We start from the raw sequence: 27,498 nt of genomic DNA, 5'->3' as shown, positions 1-27,498 counted from the left end.
TAAACCCTACATCCATCATCATTCATACACCAAACTGAATCCTTCTTTTTTAGCTCATAATCCTTCTTCATTGTTTTCATCGTTTTTAAATCTTGAGTTTTTACAATGTCTTATTCAAAGAGATTGGCTTGGATTGGGTGCCAGCCTATTAGGCTGGGCTGGAGCACAAAATTGGAAGGCTGGCCTATTTTGTGTGCTTTGAGCCGGCCTTCCCCAATGGGGGTGGAGCTGCTCTAAACGTTTGCGTTTGTACTAATTTTTTATGTGAGATTCCTTTTTCTTTTCAAATTTTTTAAGAATTTTCTATGATTTTATTTGTATATGGGTATTCATAAATCACAACTGAATAATTTTAGATCAGTGATTCGCCACAGTCCTCTTCGGAGTCAGAATTTGCCCGGTTTCTTGAGACTTGAGAGAGACCTGGATGGTTCTTCGGAGCCAAGAGATGATACTAAAAGGTACTTGTTCTTCCTTCTTTCATTGTCATTTTGTTTCTATCTTGTGTGTTTGTGTCGGTAAATTATTAAGAAAGGTGTTAAAAAGCTTTAATATACAACTCATCAATTACCCTGCTTGCGGTACAGGATCTTGGAAAGACTTTGGAAACTCGTTGGTCACTGTTTGTAGAAAAAAAAGTAGGTAACTATTTTGGCTCGGTTAGTTTTAGTAAAATACTTCTTTCCGCCACAATGTTGTGTTTGGCTTTACCATGCTAATTAATATGTGCAGAAGTATCCTCGAAGTGTACTCATCCCGGTTCCTTTGAAGATATGTGTATTGTGTGTGGGCTTCCCGTAAATGAGAAGTTGTTTGGGTACAAAGACGAGTTACTTTATATTATTAGTTTATGTGACTTGTATTTCATGATTTGTTGATACCTTACTTAATCATTTCATGCATCCATTTTCTAGTAATATAAGTAATGACTTCCTAATCTATTGCAGGGATTAATGCTTAAAAATGAGGAAATTGAGAGGGTAAACAAATTAGGCATTAAGAAATTGTTGCACTGTAATAAGCTTTACTTGATCGTGGATCTAGATCACACACTGCTTTATTCCACCGATCTAAATCAGATGACAGCTGGACAGGACTACTTGCAGAGCCAAACAGATGTTGTGCAAGGTTTGTAATGTTTTCCCTTCTATGTATTTATGCTTTTGTAAGATATCTAGTGTTTCAGTTTTAGTGTATACATTTTTCTTAGTGAGTTGTTGTTTGTCCTCTCCAGTTATACATGGTTAAAGTAAGTAGTATAGAAGAGTATTGCCTGCCTTACAGATCAATAAGTTGTCCTGTTGGAATTTTGCAGATTAGAGGGAGGCTCTCTACTAACAGTTGCAAAGTTGTTGCATTAGTTTCAGTAGCATGTTTCTGACATAAAACTAGGTTGACTAGATTTAGTTGATGTATTTCTTTGAATGTCTTTATCACGTGTTCATGCCTGTGCATGCTGTAATGTTTTTGCCCAATTACTTACATCATCTAACTTTGCTTATGATGCTTGTAGATGTATTCAAAGTGGATGTTATGAATATGATGACCAAGTTAAGTCCCTTTGTGAAGACATTCCTGAAGGACGCCAATGAAATGTACGAGATGTAATTGTACACAACTGGTGAACGAGCCTACTGACAAGATCATCCGTGGACGAAGACATCCAAAGAGTTATCTCTTGGGGAGGAGACGACTGTTCGTTTATTGTTCATGATTTTATCCAGTTCCACCGCCTTTTGCTTAAGTTGTACGGACAAACGAACTCTGCTTGGCTGAAGTCGTTCCATGACTACGTAAGTTCTCAATTAAGCAGCTTTTTAATTCTTTACGAAAAAAAAGTTTCTTAAATATATTATTCATCCATTAGGGGTTTTATCGGGGAGCAAAAGAATATTTTTAGGCACCGACAAGGTCTATTTCATAGGGAGCGACCGGAGTTGATTTCAAAGATGTGATCCAATGGTCAGCCAGGGAAAAAGAGGGAGAAGGCTTAGAGATTGGGTTGTTTCAGTTTCAGTATTTGATTGAAGTATCTAGGTTGTTTCAGTTTCTAGTATAAAACTGTTGTTCTATAATCAATTTGGGAGGGATGCTAAGCCTTCTTCCTCTCAAACTGATTACAAAACAACAATTTTATACTCGAAACTGAAACAACCTATATATGTCAATCAAATACTGCAACTGAAATAACCCGATCTATAAGCCTTCTCCCTCTTCTTCCCTGGTTGACCACTGGATTAATCTCTGAAATCAACTCCGGTCGCTCCCTATGAAATAGACCTTGTTGGTGCCTAAAAATATTCTTATGCTCCCCGGTAAAACCCCTGATGGACGAATAATATATTTAAGAAACTTTTTTCGTAAAGAATTAAAAAACTGCTTAATTGAGAATTTACGTAGTCATGGAACGACTTCAGCCAAGCAGTTTTCGTCTGTCCGTACAACTTAAGCAAAAGGTGGTGGAACTGGATAAAATCATGAACAATAAACGAACAGTCGTTTCCTCCCCAAGAGATAACTCTTCCGATGTCTTCGTCCACGGATGATCTTGTCAGTAAGTTGAATACCTGTTACTCCTTCCCGTACAGCATAGCACGGGATCAGATGCTCCGTCTCTCATTGTCCACGTAATCTGAATATCAATCACTACTTGGTTACAAGTCTGCCATCATTTTGAATGCAGATTTCAATTCCAAGTGTTAATTTTGCTTTTGCTTTTGTTTTGGGTTACCCTTGAGATGAATTATTTTCGTTACAAACTTTTCTTCATATTTGAGTCAGCTTCTCTCTAATACCCATAAAAAGGAAAAATTCTTTAGTTAAAATTAAAATCAATTCGATTATTTATAATTCCTTTTTTTTTGTCATATTTATTTTTATTGTTATGCACTGAAATTTTTATATACCATTTATGCATTTACTTTTAGAATTATTAGTTGTTGATAACTCCAAAATTTACAATTAAATTAGATTTTGAATTTTAAATTTAAAACTATAGAAACTAAACAACAAAAGCATAACCCCTCCATTGGTGGTTGGTTTATTGTTAGAGTTCTATTTTCTTTTTAAATAATTTCTTTACAAAACATATTTAAACTACATATTAAAAAAACTTGTCAATCACAAGAGGGGGAAAAAGATAATTTAGTCTTCTCAGGTTTTTGGCTTTTATCTTCTCAGATGCTATTTCTCTACTGTCTTGTCTCAGCTTATTACTAAAATGTTTCATTTCCCCCGTTGCAGGTCGTAATATATAGGCATTCTTGCCCTATTCGAAATCAGCGATTTCCTGATCTGGTGCTCTCAGTCGTTTGTAGATGCAAAAAACCAAGGTTTTTGGCTTTTATTTTTCAGGTGCTATTTCTCTACTGTCTTGTCTCTGCTTATTACTAAAATGTTTTATTTCCCCCCGTTGCAGGTTGTAATATATATGCACTCTTGCTTTTGCGTTTTGATGCTATTTATGAACACACCGGTGTCAACATCAGCGATTTCCTGATCTAGTGCTACTCTCTTTGTCAGGTAGAAATGTTCTCGATCTCTCATTCGTTTGTAGAAGCAGAAAGTCATGGTTTTTGGCATTTATCTTTTCCAGTTTTATTTCTCTACTCTCTTGTCTCTGCTTATTACTAAAATGTTTCATTTCCCCCATTGCAGGTTGTAATATATTGGGACTTTTGTTTTTTCCTTTTGATGCTATTTATGAACACACCAGTGATCTAGTGCTACTCTCTGTCAGGTTAAAATAATATGCATCTCTCAGCCATTTGTAGATGCAGAAAACTATGGTTTTTGGTCCTTATCTTTTCCAGTGCTAGTTCTCTACTGTCTTGTTTCTGCTTATTACTAAAATGTTTCATTTCACCCCATTGCAGGTTGTAATATATAGGGACTTGTTTTTTTTCCCTTTGATACTTTTATGAACACGCGAGTGTCAAAATCAGCGGTTTCTGATTCTAGTGCTACCCTCGCTGTCAATTAAAAATAAAATCTATCACTCAGTCTTTTGTAGATGCAAATATCCAAGGTTTTTGGATTTTATATTTCTGGTGCTATTTCTCTTGCGTCTTGTCTCTGCTTATCAGTAACATACTAACATGTTTCATTTTCGTTGCAGGTTGTAATATATAGAAGAGTATTGCCTACCTTAGAGATAAATATGTTGTCCAACAGGAATTTTGCAGATTAAAGAGAGGCTCTCTACTTTTAACAGTTGCAAAGTTGTTGCATTAGTTTCAGTAGCATGTTTCAGACATAAAACTAGGTTGATTAGATTTTAGTTGATGTAATTCTTTGAATGTCTTTATCATGTGTTCATGCTTGTGCATGCTCCAATGTTTTTGCCCAATTACTTACATCATCTAACTTTGCTTATGATACTTGTAGATGTATCAAAAGTGGATGTTATGAATATGACCAAGTTAAGGCCCTTTGTGAAGACATTCCTGAAGGAGGCCAATGAAATGTACGAGATGTACTTGTAACCAACTGGTAAACGAGCCTATGCGCTAGAAATGGCAAAGCTGCTTGATCCGAGGAAAGAATACTTTGGGAACAGTATATTACAAAATGACGGTACCGAAGAACACAGTCTGGATGTTGTGCCTGGACAAGATAGTGCAGTCCTAATCCTTGACAATACAAGATATGTAAGTACTTTTTTCCCAGTTGATTATTGCTTAACAGAGAAATCTTTAGAATCTGTATTTGAAGGTTTATGTGTTGTAGGAATGGACAAAGCACTCGGAAAATTTGCTATTGGTTGAAAGGTAGCAGCCTAGATTTGGGAGCGATGAAACCAAATCTGAGGGCGCTCTCGCAATGGTTCCCGAAGCACTCAAGCAAATTCATAGAATCTTCTTTCACTTTAAGTGTAGTTTCGTGTCTCAAACGTTAAAAGATTTTGAGTTTTTTTGTTTGATTTTATGTTGTCGTGTTCTAATATATTTTTGGTGAAACAAACCGAAGGGCAGTGATGACAGAGATGTGAAAAAGGTGTTTTTTTTATTTTTTGTAATCTGGCAAAGAAACAACACCTTTTTCACATTTCTGTCATCACTGCCCTCCAGTTCTTGTAGATGTCGTTTCACCAAAAATATATTAGAACACGACAACATAAAATCAAACAAAAAAACTCAAAATCTTTTAACGTTTGAGACACAAAACTGCACTTAACGTGAAAGAACATTCTATGAATTTGCTTGAGTGCTTCTAGAACCGTTGCGAGAGCGCCCTGAGATTCGGTTTCATCGCTCCCAAATCTAGGCTGCTACCTTTCAACCAATAGCAAATTTTCCGAGTGCTTTGTCCATTCCTACAACACATAAACCTTCAAATACAGATTCTAAAGATTTCTCTGTTAAGCAATAATCAACTGGGAAAAAAGTACTTACATATCTTGTATTGTCAAGGATTAGGACTGCACTATCTTGTCCAGGCACAACATCCAGACTGTGTTCTTCGGTACCGTCAGTTTATCCCCAAAGTACTCTTTCCTTGGATCAAGCAGCTTCACCATTTCCAGCGTATAGGCTCGTTCACCAGTTGTGTACATCTTGTACATTTCATTGGCCTCCTTCATAAATAAGAGGTCTTCCCTTTTCCTCTGACCTTGTTTACGAGCACCTAAGTTCAAAATCAGCGGTTTCCTGATCTACTGCTGCCCGCGTTGTCAGTAAATTCCTTCTCAGTCTTTTATTGTTCTGACTACCAAGATTTTTGGTTTCATATTTTCCTTCATGTGCCCTTTTTCTTCTGTCTTATGTTTAACATGTTTCATTTTTGGGGCAGTTGAAAGTCCATACGGCCTCTTGCTTTTGCCTTTGGATGCTATTTATGAACACACCAGTCTCGAAATCAGCGATTTCCTGATCTAGTGCTACCGTCTTTGTCGGGTAAAAATTATATCCATCTCTCAGTCGTTTGTAGATGCAGAAAACCAAGGTTTTTGGCTTTTATCTTTTCAAGTGCTATTTCTCTACTGTCTTGTTTCTGCTTATTACTAAAATGTTTCATTTCCCCCGTTTCAGGTTGTAATATATAGACACTCTTGCTGCGTTTTGATGCTATTTACTAACACACCGGTGTCAACATCAGCGATTTCCTGATCTAGTGCTAGTCTCTTTGTCAGGGAGAAATGTTCTCCATCTCTCATTCGTTTGTAGAAGCAGAAAGTCATGGTACTTGGCATTTATCTTTTCCGGTTACATATCTCTACTCTCGTCTCTGCTTATTACTAAAATGTTTCATTTCCCCCATTGCAGGCTGTAATATATAGGGACTTTTGCTTTTTCCTTTTGATGCTATTTATGAACACACCAGTGATCTAGTGCTACTCTCTGTCAGGTTAAAATAATATGCATCTCCCAGCCATTTGTAGATGCAGAAAACTATGGTTTTTGGCCTTTATCTTTTCCAGTGCTAGTTCTCTACTGTCTTGTTTCTGCTTATTACTAAAATGTTTCATTTCACCCCGTTGCAGGTTGTAATATATAGGGACTTGGTTTTTTATCTTTTGATACTTTTATGAACACGCGAGTGTCAAAATCAGCGGTTTCCTGATTCTAGTGCTACCCTCGCTGTCAAGTAAAAATAAAATCCATCTCTCAGTCTTTTGTAGATGCAAATATCCAAGGTTTTTGGATTTTATATTTCCGGTGCTATTTCTCTTGTGTCTTGTCTCTGATTATCAGTAACATACTAACATGTTTCATTTTCGTTGCAGGTTGTAATGTATAGAGACTCTTGCTTTTGCCTTCTCATGCTATTTATGCACCAGTGTCAAAATCAGCGATTTCCAGATCAAGTGTTGCCCTCTTTGTCAGGTAAAAAGAAACTCCTCTCTCATTCATTTGTTGATGCAGAAAACCAAGGTTTTTGGTTTTTATCTGTTCTGGTGCCATTTCTCTTGTGTCTTGTCTATGCTTAACATGTTTGATTACCCCTGATGCTGTTGAAATAAGTAAGAGGCTCTCTCTTTTGCCTTTTGATACTATTTATGAGCACTTCAGTGTCAAAGTCAGTGGTGTGCTGATCCTGTACTACCACTTTGTTAGCTACAATCCTCCTCCTTCCTATCCCTTTGGTATGCTGTGATTCGGAGTAAACACGGGACGGTTAATGGGTGGGACACCAGGATTGTTACTAGAGGTTCCACATGGAATCCTTGGAAAGACAACATTTCTTCCAATTACCCTTCTTTTTTGAGCTGTTGCGAGTTTGTCCTGGGCAATGGTGAAGGTATTAGATTATGGGAGGACGACTGGCTGGGAGATAATATCTTGAAAACACTCCTTGTTTCCTTTGCTGTTTAACATTTCCAGTTATGGTAACAAAGTGATTTCTAGCTTTGTTCTCTCTCCTAATGGCAAGCAAAATTGTGATTATCTCAAAGATTGCAAGTCTTGGTTGAAATGAACTTGCAGTACTATGGGGTATGTTTTTCCTTTTAGTGTTGACGGTGTTCTGTTTCTTGTTTTCATATTCAGTGGTTGCTTGATCTAATATTGGCTGGGTTTGTTAGGTGACATCCTACATAGCTACAATCTCATCAGCTTCCATTTCCAGGTGCACTTTTATTTCTTTCCTTCATTCTTCCAAGAAAATAAGCATTGCATTTTATTTATTTATTTGTCCCCTATATATATCTCTATTTTTTTCAAGCAATTGTTTTTCTTTTTTTTTTTTCATTTTCCCACGCAGACCCTCCGACATTCCCTTTTCTCCTCTTTTGGGACATGACAGAAGAAGGATTACCATACAAAAAGGGGATGACAGAAGGATTACGATACAAAAAGAAACAAATTAATGCCCAGATAGTTTGATACATACATACCATAAATATGTGTATCATAATAATTAATTAAATAATATATACTACACATACCATGCAAACGAGAGATTTTTCAATGTGTCCGAAATATGGGCATATATGCTATATGTCATTATAAAAGTGAAGGGATACTTGTATAATGGCGTAACGGCCCGTGTTCCAGACACTAAAAAATGGAGCACACCCTTTTAGCCGATTGCTTGGCCATGTCTGCCACACCATGAGAAAGTATTATTTTCTTCAAAACCTAGACAATAATATGGGGTAATGCTAGGGGGGATAAAATTTGAAAACTAAATTTTGAAAACTAAGGGACATAAAAGTTGATGATTGATTTATTACTTAAGCGTTGATAAACGTGCTCATTACAATTAGTGACACATCATTTAGTTTGTAAATTTAGTTTATAAACTTAGTCTTCTTAACATTACCCTAATTAATTTCTTTCAAGTAATGATAGGGAGACTAAATCTAGAGAGTAAATTTGCAAATTAAATGATGTGTCACCAATAAAAATAAACACGTTTACCGACATTAAAGTAATAAATCAATCGTCAATTTTCATGTTCTTTAGTTTTCAAAACTTTGTCTCCAAATTTAATCTCCCTAACATTACCCAATTTCTTTCGTATTCGTAATGATTTGAACTTGCTGATTGGATTTTCTTTTGTTTGTATTCATTGATGATGACAGCCAAATTTTCCGGTTTCAACTCAAATCCGGGTTTTGTTGTGAAATCTGGAGGTGGAAAGAGGAAACGTAAGCCCTCGTGGGTCACAGCGCAGTGCCAAATATGGACAGAAATTTATAAACTTTTTCTGGTGCCATTAATTACCTTTTACAACTGCCAGATTTTCCTGGATTCTGATTTACTGCCCTTTTTTGGGTAAGATTTTTTCTTTGTTTCCAAGGTGAATGAATGTATTAAACAGCTAGGGTTTGTGTTAGCTTTATCTAGGCTGGCCCAAATAGAGTTTTTGATGTTCTTCTATATATGTTGTTGGTTTTTGTTTTGTTTCTTTGAGAGGAACTTGTTTTAGCTTCAGGAGGAGCAACAGATTTGCTGCTTCCATTTATTTGCAGCGGGTTACTCGTCGAGGTAACAGTCGTTATCTACTTAAAAGATTTCACTTCATGTAGTTTTATTTAATTGTTTCTTTCACTAATGGTTTTCATTTGCGAAACTGCCCCGGCAATCACTAGTTGATGTTGAAGAACTTGAATTTTATTTACGAGAAATTGATTTTGATAATAAATTTGAGTCATTGAAGAAGATTTCGTAAATTGTTTACGTCTTAATAAGCGACACGTGTTATAAGATAAGATTCTCTCTCTTTTAATTTTTTGAATTGTTATGAAGGTGCAGTACCTACATATACTTTTCGAATGCTTACCGTAAATTGTTTATGTGTTTATAAGCGATGTGTGCCCCGAGATTCTATCTTGTTTTTTCTGGACTTGAATTTTATTTACGAGAAATTGATTTGATACTAAATTTGAATCGTTGAAGAAGATTTCGTAAATTGTTTACGTGTTAATAAATGACACATGCTACGAGAATTTTTTTTTCTTTAAAAAAAAAAATGGTATGAATGAGTAGTAACTAACTATAGATACTTTTCAAATCCTTGGTGTAAATTGGTGTTAATACGTGACAGATACCGTGAGAATTCTCTCTTTTTCGGTTGACTTGTTATGAAGGAACAATTACTATAGCTTTTTACTAATTTGTACTTCTTCCTAATCAAAACTAGTTTACATAATTTAAGTTTTTGTGTCACTGTTTTTCTTTTTTTAAAGTAAGCTATTCAACAAATAAAATTAATGTATGAATCTTAAGCACCTATGAATCAATACAATTCAATTCAGATCATAAAAACAAATAAAATTAATGTATGAATCTTAAGCACCCATGAATCTCAAGCACCGAGAGAGAGGGCTTTGTTGCTATACCAAAAAAAGCAAAGAAAAAGAAACCAAAATTTAGATATCAGGCATTGAGTTTAACCACCCACCGCTAAATCTGACTCAGAAATGAAATGAATTGCAAATCCAATTTCCCTCCCGGCTCAACCTCTTGAAAGCGGAAGCTGTGGCGGTGGTGGCCGCTAGCGGAGCCGTGCTTTGGTTTGGTCATCGATGAGATTGGTTGAGCGCCAAGGATTGTGCTAATGTTGCAATACTTCATAATATATCTACCTCACTAGCACCTAGCGTCTTTTAGAACATTGACTACAACTGAAACACTAGATATCTTACAAAAGCATAAATACATAGAAGGAAAAACATTACAAACCTTTCACATCTGTTTGGCTCTGCAAGTAGTCCTCTACAACTGTCATCTGATTCAAATCGATGGAATAAAGCAGTGTGATCTAGACTCACGAGTAAATCTTATTACGGCACAGCAATTTCTTAATGCCTAATTTGTTTACCCCCTCAATTTCCTCATTTTTAAGCATTAATCCCTGAAATAGATTAGGAAGTCATTAATTATACTACTAGAAAATGGATGCATGAAACAACTAAGTAAGGTATCAACAAATCATGAAATACAAGTCACATAAACTACTAATATAAAGTACCTCATCTTTGTACCCAAACAACTTCTCATTTACGCGAGGCCAACTCACATGAAATATATCAAAAGGAATGCAAGAATAAAAATAGAATAAAACATCAAGATTTTAACGAAATTTCTCAACATTCAATGTAACTGTACTCGGATTAGTAGGAGCTCACCCAATAATCCACTATCAACCAAACAGGAGTGTTACAAAGGGTTGACAATCTCACAACCCAAAAACCCAATACACCCAAAAACTCATTCACCAAAGAAACAAATAGAGTGATTAATTTCTTCTATATACAAAGCTCAAAGCTATTACAACAAATACAACTTCATTTTGAATGAGACAAGCACATTTTCTTCTTCTCCCCAAAATGATGCTGCGGCACCTTTTAATCTCTCTCTGTTTTTGCTGCTAAATGAAACCAAAAATGCATCAAGCCTTATAAAAGGCGCTGCTGCCTATTTTCTCCAACAACCCTAGCCAATCACGTGGCTTTCACATGGGTTAAATAAAAGGCCTACTTAATGAGAGTGGATTGTAAGATCCCACATTGCTTGAGGAAGAGGAGATGATGTACCTTATATGTACAACAAATTCGTGACCCAAAGCGGACAGAATTTTACTGTGCAAACTGGAACGTGACACCATGCATAAAGATACTTCACCTAAAATAAAATAAACCATTAAAAAAACACAAATGTTAAAAGTGGGGCTAAAGATAAATTTTACACCCATTAGATTTAAAGTTATTTTCAAAATAAGTTATTAAGTTTCAAAATAGTAATTACAAGAAACATTATGATAATATCACGTTTTGTAAAAAATGTACACATATCACGTCACTTGTCTTTATTTATTAAAAATCCATATTTGAATTTTCAATAAAAATTTAACCATTCACATCGCGGCATCTTGCCACAAATCCTTATAAGATTTTTTTTAGCACAATCGAATTTCAGGAATGCAATGTAACGAGCGGAACTAAGCAGCAGGTACTAATCCTAGAAAGATTAGGATTATTTCTTTTCCTATTTTTATTCGTAGGTGGTTAAGGGATATGGATGGTGCATTGCGTGGCTATATAATATTACATGCCATTCATGTGATTCAATTGTGACAAGCCTTGCTTGTATTTCTCTCCCACTTCAGTTCGATTCTCCTTTCTTTCATTTGATCAGATTCATGTCGATCGCCATACTCTCTACGCAGGTCTCCTACCGCAAGGGCTGATGGGAATGATAAAATGAACTGCGTCCATTCACTGATCTCAAAAACTAAGATTTGAGTTTCAAGTTCGCTGGAAACTACATCATCATCGGCATTGTCATCAACACTAGGATGAATTAATCTCACAACCCCGTACTTATAATGCACATTAATCTCAATGATGTCCCCTCGCTGATCATCTTTCCTATAGTTATCGTAGGGAAGATCGCACGAGAACCCCCCCGCTGCATACTCATACACTTGAGGTGGAGGAGGAAAAGGAACCCACTAGATTGATTGTATTGCAGATGTAGTAATCGCATTGACTAAACATGATTGCGCAGCATAAAACTAAGTAATTGTAGGTACCTACCACAATTGGCTCTTGTTTCAAACCGTGGATACTCACAAGAATTTTGAACAATTGAGCTAGGGGCCTAGAGGATGGCAAAATTCTATTAAGGAATTCCTCCCCTTCTATGCTTATGGCATTTCCTTTTGGCTTTTTCTTACGATTCTTTTGAACGCATATGGAAAGGCGGATAAAATGAGGATCTGAATGAAGAGTGCACGTTGGAAACCAGTTTGCATTGCGAAACAAACTTAAAACAAGGGAGTCTACAAAGGATTTCAACCAATAAAAACTCTGGCAGATCATCCACATTTCTTGATGATGGCCTGGTTGCTACTGGTGTTGAGATTATTTTGTCTTTTAGGGTGATGAATATGATCATCAAAGGCCAAGGCCGGTGGAGGTGGCGCTGCTACTGGGGATGACTAGGTTATTGTACTGATGCGAGGTCTTTTAGCTATAATAGTATGATCACGACCTTGATCTCTCATGGCGACCGGCATGAATCTGATGAGATGAAAGACAAGAGAATTGAACTGAAGTGGGAGAGAAATACAAGCAAGGCTTGCCGCAATTGAATCATATGAATAACATGTAATATTATAGTCACGCAACGCACCATCCATATCCCTTAACCTCCTACGAATATAAATAGGAAAAGAAATAAGCATAATTCTTCTAGGATTAGTACTTGCTGCTTAGTTCCGCTCGTTGCATTGCATTCCTAAAATTCGATCGTGCTAAAAAATATCTTATAAGGACTTGTGGCAAGATAGCATGATGTGAGTGGTTAAAATTTTTATCGAAAATTCGAATATGAATTCTTAATAAATAATGACAAGTGACGTGATATATGTACAATTTTTACAAAACGTGATATTATCATAATGTTTCTTGTAATTACTATTTTGAAACTTAATAACTTATTTTGAAAATAACTTCAAATCTAATGGATGTAAAATTTATCCTTAACCCCACTCTTAACATTTTTTTTTAATAGCTTATTTTATTTTAGATAAAGTATTTTTATGCATGGTGTCACATCTCAATCCGCATAGTAACATATTGTCCGCTTTGGGCCACACCCTCAAGGATTTGTTGTACATATAAAGCCTATCACCTCCTTTTCCCCGGACGATGTAGGATCTTACAATCCACCCCCTAAAAGATTTGTTATCTAACATTCGTAACTCTTGATGAATAAAGGGCATGTTGAATTTGTGGCCAAATTATATTGGGCCTCAAGTTAATCTCACTAGCCCATTAAGTGGGCCTTTTATTTAAAGAAAAACTAACAAAAAAGACTTGAAAACTTTGAGTTTTAATGATAAGGATAAAATAAAGGGTAAAGCGAATAATACTATGATTGACTTTTTAGTGTAAAAATATGATTTTTCGTTAAAATGAACAGTACCGTGGGCAATAAATTTAAGATATAAACTTAAAACTAATAAATTATTGAAGAGTTATGCTTAGCCATTTCGGTTGGAGATGGTATATGAGTATAGCTTGACACTCTTTATTTAATAATAATTTCTTACAGAGTTATAACTCTGGATGGGGCTATGTTTATTCATTTCAGTTGGAGATGGTCTTAGGTGCTATGAGAAAATACAAGCAGAGGTTAGGTTTTGGGAGGGTGTAAATTGAGAAATATTAACAAATTTAAGTAGTGTGGTGAACTTGTCAGCTGCCAGTTAATACTGCGATTTTTATTTGTAAGTGAGAAGTCTTAGGTTCAATGCTAGTTTGTACCATCTCTTTAGTAGAGGTAGGGCTCACCAACACGTGAGTCCCATCTTTATTTGAACGATGTCACAAATGTGGTATAAAAAATTATTATAAGGTGGCATTTTCTGCCAAATACTTCTTTTGCCCATAGTTTTGCAGTAGATTGCTTTAGGGGTTTGCAAATGTAATAGAGGTTTAGGGTGGTTAATTTGGGTTTAGAGTTTTAGTGGACTTGTGGTTTAGGAGAGATTTTTTCGTATGACTGGAATATAAGGTGGTACACCACATATCACTGTACAAATAAAGTGATATGTGTGTTAAAAAGTTAATAATTTAAAAAATAAAATTTACCACTACTTATATAGAAACACGTACTGTATCACTCGTGTTCCGATCAAAATGAAAAATTTCTCGTGGTTTAGGTCTTAGGTTTTGGGCAACTATAAGCCATGAAAATTAACCTAAATCAAGGAAAACATGAATCAAAACCAATATTATAAGTTTTGATATAATGGCATAAAACGTAATTTTTGGTTTACTTGAGAGCATTAGTGTACTTTAAAGATCAATTTATCTTATCTAAGCCCTAAAATCTAAAAATCCCTTATTAATTATCTGTCGGTTCCTATATATTTTCGTTAGGGTTAGGATTGCTAATCCTAGAAGGATTAGGACTATTACTTTTCCCAGCTCCTACATATTTTCGTTAGGGTTAGGATTGCTAATCCTAGAAGGATTAGGACTATTACTTTTCCCAGCTCCTATATATTTTCGTTAGGGTTAGGGTTGCTAATCCTAGAAGGATTAGGACTACCACTTTTCCTATTCCTACGAGGTTAAGGAATATTGATGGTGTATTGTGTGCCTATAAAATAGCATGCCCTGTGGCTGTGATTCAATTGCGGTAAGCAGCCCTGCTTGTATTTCTCTCGCGATCGCATCCTAATTTTGAAGTCTCTCAGTTCGATTCCCTTTTCCCTTTTCAGAATAAAAAGTTGTAATTAAATCAGATTCATGCCGGTCGCCATGAAAAGACCCCGCGGTAGCAGTACAATAACCCAGTCATCCCCAGTAGCACCACCACCACCACCTCCACCGGCTTGGGCCTCTAATGATCATGTTCATCACTCTAAAAGACAAAAAATATTCTCAACACCAGCAGCAACCAGGTCATCATCAAAAAATCTTGATCATCTGCCAGAGTCTTTATTGGTTGAAATCCTTTGTCGACTCCCGTGTTTTAAGTCCGTTTCTCAATGCAAGCTCGTTTCCAGGCATTGGTGCACTCTCCTGTCAGATCATCATTTTATCCGCCGTTTTCTATGCGTCCAAAGGAGTCTTGAGAAAAAACCAATAGGTACTGCCATAAGCATGAAAGGGGAGGAATTCCTTAATAGAGTTTCGCCATCCTCTAGGCCCCTAGCTCAGTTGTTCAATAGGCTTATGAGTATCCACGGTTTGAAACAAGAACCAATTGTGGTAGGTGCCTACAACGACTTAGTTTTGTGCTGCGCAAGCGAGTATAGTCAGCGCGACTACTACATCTGCAATCCACATACAGTCCAGTGGGTTCCTCTTCCTCCCCCACCTCAAGTCTACAATTATGTAACGGTGGGGTTCACCTGCGATCTTCCCTACTATGACTATAAGAAAGATGATCAGCAAGGGGACATCATCCAGCTTAATGCGGAGTATAAGTACAGGGTTGTGAGATTAATTGATCCTCGTGTTGATGACGATGACGATGATGATGATGATTTACTTTCCTGCGAAATCGAAGCGCAGGTCTTCTTTTCTGAGACCGGTGAATGGAGGGAGTTTGTTTTATCATCCCCATCAGCCTTTGCAGTAGGAGGACTGTGTAGAGAGAGTACTGGCGTTGCTTCCAACAGAATGCTGTATTGGCTAGGCGGTGGAGGAGATTATCTTATTGGGTTGGATCCGTTCATGATCGACAACAGTGATAGTACTAGAACTCATTATAAATGCTTTTTCAATGAGTGTGGCGAGTGGGATTCCGGTTCAATGGATTGCCTAGTTACGTTTGACGGGCGTCCGCGGATGTGCGTGTACTACTCTCCTACTCGCACTCTGTCTATTTGGGAGGTCAATGAAGCAAAGGAAGGTGATCAGACGGTCATGATCCACGGGGGAGCAGGCATTTTGTGTGTGAAACCTTATAAGAGCGTATACTTGGGGGATGAAGAAATGGTTGTGATTAGTCCAAATATAGATCATATTGGAGCGGTTGTTTTCGACCCGAATAACGAGGATTTGGTGTATCTGGTTATAGATAATACCAGAGACTGGAACAAGAGAGACGTTATCAGGTGCAATACTCGTACAAGAGAGATGTCAAAGGTGTCTACAAATCAGACAATCTGTTGTTGGCACCTCTTTCCATTTGTGCTTCCGTGGTGGCCGACTCCAGTCCGTCAACTACCACAACGTGGCGAGCCCAGGCCAGACCTCTCAGCCTGATTTGGTAAAATAAAGAGATGAATGTTTGTATCATGTTTCTATCCAAGACTGATGAATAATAGGGTGGGATGTCTTCTATGTTTAGCTTTGCTCACGGTATGTTACCTGTTTGCTATCATTCTGTATAATTTAGTGTTTTTGGTTAAGTATGTGTACGTGTGGATAAAGTTTTAAGAGTTTTCGGCACCTCTCAATTTCTTTTCAAGTTGGATGATCGGAAATGTTCCCTTCGCATTATGTAGGCCGAGCATTCTTTTAGTGGAACATCTAGCTAGGTTCAACTCTCACGACCTTGGAAGATTGCGCACGGATATTTATTCACAAATATTATAGTGCACTGACAAAAACAAGTAAACAAATTATTTGTATTGCACTCACAAATATTACAACACAAAAACTCTCAAAGACGCAATATTAAAGACAATTTTAAAATGTACGACACTCTCTTATTTTCTAGAGACAAACTCTAGATGACTCACTACATTTCTTGCTTCTCACTTCTTGGTTATTTGCTTGCTTGCTTATTTGATACAAATGGGTTGGATGCTTTCTCCTTTTATAGGGCCTAGTTGGAACTTTGGAGAAGCATGGGAACATCATGCTAGATTATTTCACTAACTTCCTTTGCTAAAGTTGTTTAGAATTAATTGCACTAATCTTGCATGTTGGTACGTAGAAACCTCACCATTCTTCTAGACTTTTTCTAGCCCAAGTGCTAATTAATTTTCATGCTCTGAGCCCTTATTCTTTGGGCTGGTGTTGATCTTTCAACGTGGTAGTCATCCCTCAAACGTAAATCATTAGTTTTTTCGTTCTTCGGTTCTTCCATTGAATAAAGGAAAATGTGAGCATTCTTTTTGTTAGTATTTGTTTTGGGTATACATGTTAGGACTGAACCAGCTACAGATGTCTATGTTTTTAATAGCCTTTTTTTTTCCCCCCCTGAAAATACACACATGAATAAAGCCTTGGAAGTATAAATTGGTTTCTTAGAGCTATCTAGTGCTCTATTAAACATGAATGAATATATTGCGTCAAATTAAAATCATGTCATATTAGAATCTTAGGAAACAACCAACAAACGAGCATTCCCATAAGAAAAGTCTTGATGAGTTCCTCTTGTTTTGGTGCGAGGCTTTTGTCACCTTCAGATAGTAACACTTGATGAAGTTTTCATTTACATCTTCGAAATTAATCCTTGAAACTCTTTCCAACCCTGCTTGTTCTTGAATGCCACCTCTTTGTGCCTTTGGTTCAGAAAGTGATATTTTTGCCTTTGGTTCAGAGTCTTATTGTTTGAAATCCCTTATCGACTCCCTTGTTTTAAGTCCGTTTCTCAGTGCAAGCTCGTTTCCAAGCATTGGTACAGTCTCCTGTCAGATCATCATTTTATCCGCCGTTTTCTATGCGTCCGAAGGAGTCGTGAGAAAAAACCAATAGGTACTGCCATAAGCATGAATGGGGAGGAATTCCTTAATAGAGTTTCGCCATCCTCTAGGCCCCTAGCTCAGTTGTTCAAAAGGCTTGCGAGTATCCATGGTTTGAAACAATAGCCAATTGTGGAAGGTGCCTACAACCACGGCTTTGTGCTGCACAAGCGAGTATAGTCAGGGGTGTAGAACTTTGAATATGGATTGTTCCAATTTCTTTTTTAGTTGTTTCTCATATTGATATGCTCTTGCACAAACCTTGAAAAATATTCCCTTTCGGGATGCTGCAAAATATCATGGGCCTTCAAGCAGCAAAGTGCACAAATTGTAGGTTTAAATCCAGAAAAACCCCATTATGCAGATTTGACCCATAAAGGCGATCCTCAGGGTTGTATATTGAATTCAGGAGGAGGTACGAATTCCATTGTTGCACAAATTGTAACCTAAAAAGAAAAAAATAAAATCAAGTAAATAAAAAGATATATACAAAAATATTAACTAAGAATGTGATGAACACAAATTATTTAAAACAATTCCCGGTAGCAGTACTGTGACATCCCGTCCCGAGATTATAAAAACGTATGTGTGAATTGACCATTTTACCCCTAGTTCGTTACATTTACGTTTAGTGTTGTTTTGGGTGGTGTGGCATGTGTTGGACCACACACACACTCACACACACTGTCTCTATCTCTCCCGTGATTCCCTCTCCCTCTGTCTCTTCTCTCTCTCTCCCGAGCTCCCATTTCTTCTTCTTCCTTCACACTTGTACGGACAAACCCAAAACCCTTCAAACCATCCCAGATCGAGGAAACTAAGGACACCTTCGAACTCGTGAAGCTCGTACGAGTGCAACCATACCATTTTCAGGTGAGAAATCCTTCGTTTTCATGTCGATTCGAGGTAGTCCGATTTAGGTACTATTCATGCAAACTTAATCTAGCATGTTTTTGGGATTTTGAAGCTTGTAGATGTCTTAGTGAGGTCCCAAGGAGCCTCGGAGTGCTTCGTTGGACAAATTTGGACGTCGGGATAGCTTGGTTCAAAGTTTGGCCGGAGCTTTCGAGGCTTTTTCCGGCGAATCTACGGCGAGTTAGGGGTCGAGGAAGGTATTGATGTGTTCGTCTCGTCAATACCTTCATTTTGATATAAAGTACGTCGAAAATGGTTAAGAAATGAAGAAGTTATGATACTTTGAAGTTTACCCAGAAATTCCGGCAAAACACCCACCTCCGGCGAAACCAGTCAGGCGACGCGAGGAAGAAGACGCGCGCGTGGGCAGCGCGTATACAGGGCGCGTGAGGGCGCGTGAGAGCTCCAAATTGAGTTCTAAAAATTGTCACGTGTTCGTGACGTCGTGTAGATCACCGTGGTATATTCACACACCCAAATTGAGCAACGTATGAGAAAGTTATTGACGAATGTTTGTGTATGTGCGTTTAAATGATGATTTTATAATTATTCTTTTATAGGTGAAACTTGTACGAACGACGAATGTAACCAAACTAGGCGTGAGGGTTACGAACCGGCTACTTATCAGTGAGTGGGCAGTTATTTTTCAGTATATATATACGTATGCTTGACGTATTTTCCAGAAAACGTATTTGAAAAGAAATACGAATTAAATATTCTGTCATATATGCATCATATTTTAATATGTGCATTACCATAATTATGCATACTGTTGCATGGTGCTGAGGAGGCCCAGGTAAGCTACATTTGAAATACATTTGATATACATTTGATATACGTACGAAATACAGTTGATATACGTATGAAATGTGATTGAAATATGTTTGAGATACAATTGTGATACGATTGAGTTATGATTGAGGTATAATTGTGATATGATAGAGATGCCTAGAGAGCTCATAACCTGCACCCCCGGTGTTAGTGCTCCCGCCCTGAGCAGGGCACAGTCCTTCACGTGATGTTCACCTCCCGCACCTCATGCTCAGCTTGGATCCAAGCTAGGTGCACAGGCCTGTCGTACAGACCACTTTAGGTGGTTCCGACTCGTAGGTGACCCACGATTATTCGCCCAGTCTTCACGTGATCGTAGCACTTATTTACACCCAGTCCTGTCGTACAGACCACTTTAGGTGGTTCCGACTCGTGGTCAGGTTCAGATATTGAGATTGAGATTAGAGCTCTATATGCAGCCGTACAGGTCACGTTAGGTGACTCCGGCTGCCAGATTACATATGATTGATACGATTATACCTGAGCACTTGCATATTGTTATGAGATTTCGGCATGGCATATTATTGAGCACGTTTGGCATATTCTTGAACATGTTGGGCATATTTGAGCATGATTGGTATACCCTTGAGCATGTTTGGCATATTTATACATACGTATATATGTTCATTTTCTGGGAAACTATACTTGTTTTACGGCGAGGGGTTAGTATATTCAAAGAGAAAAGAAGGTTCTGAATAAGTTTGTTTTGCTGATCCACTCAACTTTGTTTTGCGCCCCTCCAGGTTTAAGATATCAGAGCTTGGTGGCTACGAGGAATCCAGCGGTGTTCTGACAGAATGGACAAAAATTAGGACTCACCTTTGGATGTTTCATCTTAGAAATTGTATCTTTAAAGCTTCCGTACTGTGAAAATGGTTACGTCACTCTCACGTGACGCCCAGCATGCCCTCCTTCGGGACGGGGTGTGTCAGGTACCAATTTCTTGATAGGTATTTTTATAACCTGCAAAAGTAAGGATAAAAACACTTTAAATACTTGCAAGGGTACAAGGTAATTGTAGTATAAATGGCTCTAGCAAGGTCGTTCTCCACAGGGATTGAATGAATAATTTGTGTCAAACCAAATCTTACTTAATTACTTAAAACAAAGTTTTGAAAAAAAACTGATTTTGTGATTTAAAATAATAAAAATTAATGTAATAGAAAATAATTACATAAAGTTTCAAAATAAAATAAACTAAAAGAAAACAGTTTTAGAAATTAAAATGTAAAAGTCTAGGGTTTCGCCGTCATCTTAATAATCCTATATAGTTCTTCCAATAACTTAATTATTACACATGCATATTTTGAAGGTTAGGTTTTCCTAATATATGCCTACTTGGACCCCCAACATAGAGCGTATATCAAACATGTAATCTGTTTGTGGTAGTCAGATCAAATTTAAACATGCCTGACTCATTAAGTTTTGTAAAACTTTTTGAAAAACCATACAACCCTTAAGACGTGGTATTCATCCTAAGTGAACTTGCATATATTAACCACAAGAAGTCTTCGTCAATTTCAGGGACCGACCTCCGATCAAAATTGCATCAAATTACTTTTCTAAAAATCCTAATGGTAGCGAAGCATTAAGACAATTAGATAGTTTAAACCAGTGATTAATAATTCAAAATTTGCATGCATAATATCATAAACAAATTGAAAAGAAACTGCATATTTTCAAGATCACATCATTGAAGAGATTGGCTATGATTATCAATCCGTTTCGTCGATTGGAATTCTCCACCAATTGACGACAAATCTGATGACGAAGACGAGTATACCGTTGATGTGGCTCATCAAAAAGTTTATCTGCTGCCAGGAGAAGAAGGCTTTGTGGATAACATGAGTACAATGGTTGAAACGTTTTATGTGCAGCTTCATAAAGAGGTAAAAACATTGATTGTGCATAATGATTACATTTGGGAAGATTTCATTACTCACAATCTAGAGAGGAAATTATTGAAGAAAATAATTGATGAATTTGATTGTGGTTTCTCAATATCCCTCCAACGCTACTCATCACAAGAAACAATAATTTGGAAACCGTATGTGCTTGATTTGAAGTCAATTTCTGTTAACAAGGAACTAAGGTGTCCTTGCTTTGGAATAACATGGAAGTGGAGTTCAAAGGAATCTTTTGTGGGACGGAACAACTTGACAGCTCTGAATTTGCTTTTGCTATTGTGGCTGTTGTGGAAAATTTTGAAAGGTCATGCAAAAGATCGAGGAAAAAAAAATCAAAGGAAACTCGAGGACGAGTTTTTTTTCGACAATAGGAGAATGAAATAGTGCAGAACAATTAATATGGTTTCTACATTAAATATGTTGTTGGAGACTTTTCATCTTTCAAAGCCCTGTTTTAATTAGATGCCTAGTAACTATAAACTTTAGTATTAAGTTATTTATCCTATCAATGTAAGGTAGCCTCCTATTTAAAGGGTTCTATATGTAAGATTAAGAAGTGAAATTAGTAAATTGAAATTAATCCAAAAAGTGTCTCCTTCCTTAAATCAAGTGTGAGTCTTGGTCGTGTTGAGCGAATCTGCGATTAGCAATGTAAGTGATTATGTTGCCCCAAGTTGAGTGATTCCCAGGTTCTATCCCCATAGAGACGTGGGTGATTCCGTCCCCTTCTTTTCGAGACCCTTGGTCTTTTCTGCGTCAGGGGTATACATGTTTGGATGAGGGATTACCAGTTCATAGGATTGAGGCGAAATTAGTAACGACAAGATGGCAAAATGTTGGATAGTTGTAGGGATTACGAACTGCCTTCGTGGGGCATTATTAAGCGTGTTTTAACTTAAATCAACCCTAGTCGCAATAAAGAAACTAAACAGATACCATATCCTGCAGATGCTACATATAAAAACCTATCATAGTTTTTCAGTGGTTTGGTGTTGGATTTGGGGCAAAATATGATCAGTATGAAGGTGTACGATTACTACATATACATGTGTTTCTTTTCTAGCGTAACCCAGAGTCATACAGCTTTACCTTCGGGTGATGGGGCATACCATGTCTCTTCACCGGCGTAACCCAGTATTGTACAGCTCACCTTCGAGTGATGGTTATGCCTTCGGGCCACTATGATACCCCTAGTTGAGTACGTCACGAATGTGATATACAGAGGTTTTATGGATTTGCCTTCAGGCGACTATATTACCATTTCTGAGCATTGGTTTATACGTACTGGTTTTACAAATGTTTTTCATGGCATACTAGAGTTTTCAGAAAACCTACTATGTAGTACTATTACATATTTTATTTGTATGCATGTTTAAAATGGCTTTGTTAGCTTCGAGTGTCGGCCAGCACGCGCCTATCCCGATATATGAGGATATCGGGGTCGGGGCGTGTCATGTATACTATTGGTGAACGAGCTTGTGCGCAAGAAATGACCACTTATTTGTATAAACAATATTAAACTAAGAAAAAATACATTAACACAAACGGCATACTCACTGCATCAATACTTAGGCCATCTCCAATGGAGAGGGCTAAATCCAAAAGCCTAAAATGACCTAATTTGCCCAAAAATCCATATCCAATCGATGGCTAGGCTATATTTCTATAGAGCCTACCAAGCCATTTTTTGGCCAAATGGCACCCTTCTGGCCAAACGAAGCCTTCCTCTTAGCCATTTTTTTTAGTACGTCGATATTTTTACATTAAGGTGAAGGGGAGTTCGGCTAAGCCACACAATGGGCAGCCTAATTAGGTATCAAATTTGCTCTTCATGAGATTTGAACCTAAAACCTCTCACTTCCAAATGAAAAGGAATACCACCAGACCGTAGCAATGAATGACCTCATTTGCATTAATTGAATTAAAAGTTCAAAGACTAAATTTGAAAACATTCAACGGTAGTTTACTTCAATTGGCCAATAAATTTAAAGTAAAAACTTAAAACTAATAAATTATTGAAGGGTTATGTTTAGCCATTTCGGTTGGAGATGGTATATGAGTATAGCTTGACACTCTTTATTTAATAATAATTTCTTACAGAGTTATAACTCTGGATGGGGCTATGTTTATTCATTTCGGTTGGAGATGGCCTTAAATGCTATGAGAAAATACAAGCAGAGGTTAGGTTTTGGGAGGGTGTAAATTGAGAAATATTAACAAATTTAAGTAGTTTGGTGAACTTGTCAGTTACCAGTTAATACTACGATTTTTATTCATAAGTAAGAAATCTTATGTTCGATGCTAGTTTGTACCATCACTTTAGTAGAGGTAGGGCTCACCAACAAGTGAGTCCCATCTTTATTTGAACGATGATACAAATGTGATATAAAAAATTATTATAAGGTGGCATTTTCTGCCAAATACTTCTTTTGCCCATAGTTTGCGGTAGATTGCTTTAGGGGTTTGCAAATGTAATAGAGGTTTAGGGTGGTTAATTTGGGTTTAGAGTTTTAGTGGAGTTGTGGTTTAGGAGAGATTTTTCCGTGTGACTGGAATACAGGGTGGTACACCACATGTCACTGTACAAATAAAGTGATATGTGGGTTAAAAAGTTAATAATTTAAAAAATAAAATTTACCATTACTTATATAGAAACACGTACTGTATCACTCGTGTTTCGATCAAAATGAAAAATTTCTCGTGGTTTAGGTCTTAGGTTTTGGGCAACTATAAGCCATGAAAATTAACCTAAATCAAGGAAAACACGAATCAAAACCAATATTATAAGTTTTGATATAATGGCATAAAACGTAATTTTTGGTTTATTTGAGAGCATTAGTGTACTTTAAAGATCAATTTATCTTATCTAAGCCCTAAAATCTAAAAATCCCTTATTAATTATCTGTCGGTTCCTATATATTTTCGTTAGGGTTAGGATTGCTAATCCTAGAAGGATTAGGACTATTACTTTTCCCAGCTCCTACATATTTTCGTTAGGGTTAGGATTGCTAATCCTAGAAGGATTAGGAGTATTACTTTTCCCAGCTCCTATATATTTTCGTTAGGGTTAGGGTTGCTAATCCTAGAAGGATTAGGACTACCACTTTTCCTATTCCTATTCCTATTCCTACGAGGTTAAGGAATATTGATGGTGTATTGTGTGCCTATAAAATAGCATGCCCTGTGGCTGTGATTCAATTGCGGTAAGCAGCCCTGCTTGTATTTCTCTCGCGATCGCATCCTAATTTTGAAGTCTCTCAGTTCGATTCCCTTTTCCCTTTTCAGAATAAAAAGTTGTAATTAAATCAGATTCATGCCGGTCGCCATGAAAAGACCCCGCGGTAGCAGTACAATAACCCAGTCATCCCCAGTAGCACCACCACCACCACCTCCACCGGCTTTGGCCTCTAATGATCATGTTCATCACTCTAAAAGACAAAAAATATTCTCAACACCAGCAGCAACCAGGTCATCATCAAAAAATCTTGATCATCTGCCAGAGTCTTTATTGGTTGAAATCCTTTGTCGACTCCCTTGTTTTAAGTCCGTTTCTCAATGCAAGCTCGTTTCCAGGCATTGGTGCACTCTCCTGTCAGATCATCATTTTATCCGCCGTTTTCTATGCGTCCAAAGGAGTCTTGAGAAAAAACCAATAGGTACTGCCATAAGCATGAAAGGGGAGGAATTCCTTAATAGAGTTTCGCCATCCTCTAGGCCCCTAGCTCAGTTGTTCAATAGGCTTATGAGTATCCACGGTTTGAAACAAGAGCCAATTGTGGTAGGTGCCTACAACGACTTAGTTTTGTGCTGCGCAAGCGAGTATAGTCAGCGCGACTACTACATCTGCAATCCACATACAGTCCAGTGGGTTCCTCTTCCTCCCCCACCTCAAGTCTACAATTATGTAACGCTGGGGTTCACCTGCGATCTTCCCTACTATGACTATAAGAAAGATGATCAGCAAGGGGACATCATCCAGCTTAATGCGGAGTATAAGTACAGGGTTGTGAGATTAATTGATCCTCGTGTTGATGACGATGACGATGACGATGACGATGATGATTTACTTTCCTGCGAAATCGAAGCGCAGGTCTTCTTTTCTGAGACCGGTGAATGGAGGGAGTTTGTTTTATCATCCCCATCAGCCTTTGCAGTAGGAGGACTGTGTAGAGAGAGTACTGGCGTTGCTTCCAACAGAATGCTGTATTGGCTAGGCGGTGGAGGAGATTATCTTATTGGGTTGGATCCGTTCATGATCGACAACAGTGATAGTACTAGAACTCATTATAAATGCTTTTTCAGTGAGTGTGGCGAGTGGGATTCCGGTTCAATGGATTGCCTAGTTACGTTTGACGGGCGTCCGCGGATGTGCGTGTACTACTCTCCTACTCGCACTCTGTCTATTTGGGAGGTCAATGAAGCAAAGGAAGGTGATCAGACGGTCATGATCCACGGGGGAGCAGGCAGTTTGTGTGTGAAACCTTATAAGAGCGTATACTTGGGGGATGAAGAAATGGTTGTGATTAGTCCAAATATAGATCATATTGTTGCGGTTGTTTTCGACCCGAATAACGAGGATTTGGTGTATCTGGTTATAGATAATACCAGAGACTGGAGCAAGAGAGACGTTATCAGGTGCAATACTCGTACAAGAGAGATGTCAAAGGTGTCTACAAATCCGACAATCTGTTGTTGGCACCTCTTTCCATTTGTGCTTCCGTGGTGGCCGACTCCAGTCCGTCAACTACCACAACGTGGCGAACCCAGGCCAGACCTCTCAGCCTGATTTGATAAAATAAAGAGATGAATGTTTGTATCATGTTTCTATCCAAGACTGATGAATAATAGGGTGGGATGTCTTCTATGTTTAGCTTTGCTCACGGTATGTTACCTGTTTGCTATCATTCTGTATAATTTAGTGTTTTTGGTTAAGTATGTGTACGTGTGGATAAAGTTTTAAGAGTTTTCGGCACCTCTCAATTTCTTTTCAAGTTGGATGATCGGAAATGTTCCCTTCGCATTATGTAGGCCGAGCATTCTTTTAGTGGAACATCTAGCTAGGTTCAACTCTCACGACCTTGGAAGATTGCGCACGGATATGTATTCACAAATATTATAGTGCACTGACAAAAACAAGTAAACAAATTATTTGTATTGCACTCACAAATATTACAACACAAAAACTCTCAAAGACGCAATATTAAAGACAATTTTAAAATGTACGACACTCTCTTATTTTCTAGAGACAAACTCTAGATGACTCACTACCATCACTTCTTGCTTCTCACTTCTTGGTTATTTGCTTGCTTGCTTATTTGATACAAATGGGTTGGATGCTTTCTCCTTTTATAGGGCCTAGTTGGAACTTTGGAGAAGCATGGGAACATCATGCTAGATTATTTCACTAACTTCCTTTGCTAAAGTTGTTTAGAATTAATTGCACTAATCTTGCATGTTGGTACGTAGAAACCTCACCATTCTTCTAGACTTTTTCTAGCCCAAGTGCTAATTAATTTTCATGCTCTGAGCCCTTATTCTTTGGGCTGGTGTTGATCTTTCAACGTGGTAGTCATCCCTCAAACGTAAATCATTAGTTTTTTCGTTCTTCGGTTCTTCCATTGAATAAAGGAAAATGTGAGCATTCTTTTTGTTAGTATTTGTTTTGGGTATACATGTTAGGACTGAACCAGCTACAGATGTCTATGTTTTTAATAGCCTTTTTTTCCCCCTTGAAAATACACACATGAATAAAGCCTTGGAAGTATAAATTGGTTTCTTAGAGCTATCTAGTGCTCTATTAAACATGAATGAATATATTGCGTCAAATTAAAATCATGTCATATTAGAATCTTAGGAAACAACCAACAAACGAGCATTCCCATAAGAAAAGTCTTGATGAGTTCCTCTTGTTTTGGTGCGAGGCTTTTGTCACCTTCAGATAGTAACACTTGATGACGTTTTCATTTACATCTTCGAAATTAATCCTTGAAACTCTTTCCAACCCTGCTTGTTCTTGAATGCCACCTCTTTGTGCCTTTGGTTCAGAAAGTGATATTTTTGCCTTTGGTTCAGAGTCTTATTGTTTGAAATCCCTTATCGACTCCCTTGTTTTAAGTCCGTTTCTCAGTGCAAGCTCGTTTCCAAGCATTGGTACAGTCTCCTGTCAGATCATCATTTTATCCGCCGTTTTCTATGCGTCCGAAGGAGTCGTGAGAAAAAACCAATAGGTACTGCCATAAGCATG

At 37.5% G+C, this 27,498-nt stretch overlaps 1 protein-coding gene and 2 long non-coding RNA genes across 4 annotated transcripts; all 3 read left to right on the top strand.

The window, feature by feature from the left end:
• The first annotated feature begins 588 nt into the window (after window positions 1–588).
• LOC137746413 (uncharacterized) lies at window positions 589–4,046 on the top strand. The gene is made up of 3 exons (XR_011069843.1): window positions 589–1,128; window positions 1,514–3,332; window positions 3,419–4,046. It is a non-coding gene; the product is annotated as an uncharacterized lncRNA (long non-coding RNA).
• Window positions 4,047–5,811: 1,765 nt separating this feature from the next.
• Window positions 5,812–8,200, top strand: LOC137746415 (uncharacterized). Of its 2 annotated transcripts, XR_011069845.1 has the most exons (6): window positions 5,812–5,894; window positions 6,030–6,179; window positions 6,264–6,634; window positions 6,725–6,824; window positions 7,488–7,566; window positions 7,702–8,200. It is a non-coding gene; the product is annotated as an uncharacterized lncRNA (long non-coding RNA). The 2 variants fall into 2 exon arrangements; XR_011069844.1 differs by having other exon boundaries at window positions 6,725–8,200.
• A 9,760-nt stretch (window positions 8,201–17,960) lies between these two features.
• On the top strand, window positions 17,961–27,091 carry LOC137746634 (uncharacterized). Its single transcript, XM_068486639.1, has 2 exons — window positions 17,961–18,149; window positions 20,280–27,091. Exon 2 carries the CDS (start codon window positions 24,568–24,570, stop codon window positions 26,038–26,040), a length of 1,473 nt encoding a protein of 490 aa, XP_068342740.1. The 5' UTR covers window positions 17,961–18,149; window positions 20,280–24,567; the 3' UTR covers window positions 26,041–27,091.
• Window positions 27,092–27,498: the final 407 nt, after the last annotated feature.

Source organism: Pyrus communis, chromosome 10 (genome assembly GCF_963583255.1).
Source record: "Pyrus communis chromosome 10, drPyrComm1.1, whole genome shotgun sequence".
NCBI classification, from domain to species: Eukaryota; Viridiplantae; Streptophyta; class Magnoliopsida; order Rosales; family Rosaceae; genus Pyrus; species Pyrus communis.
Note: the sequence above shows the minus strand (reverse complement) of the source record. Positions and strands in the feature narration are given on the sequence as shown.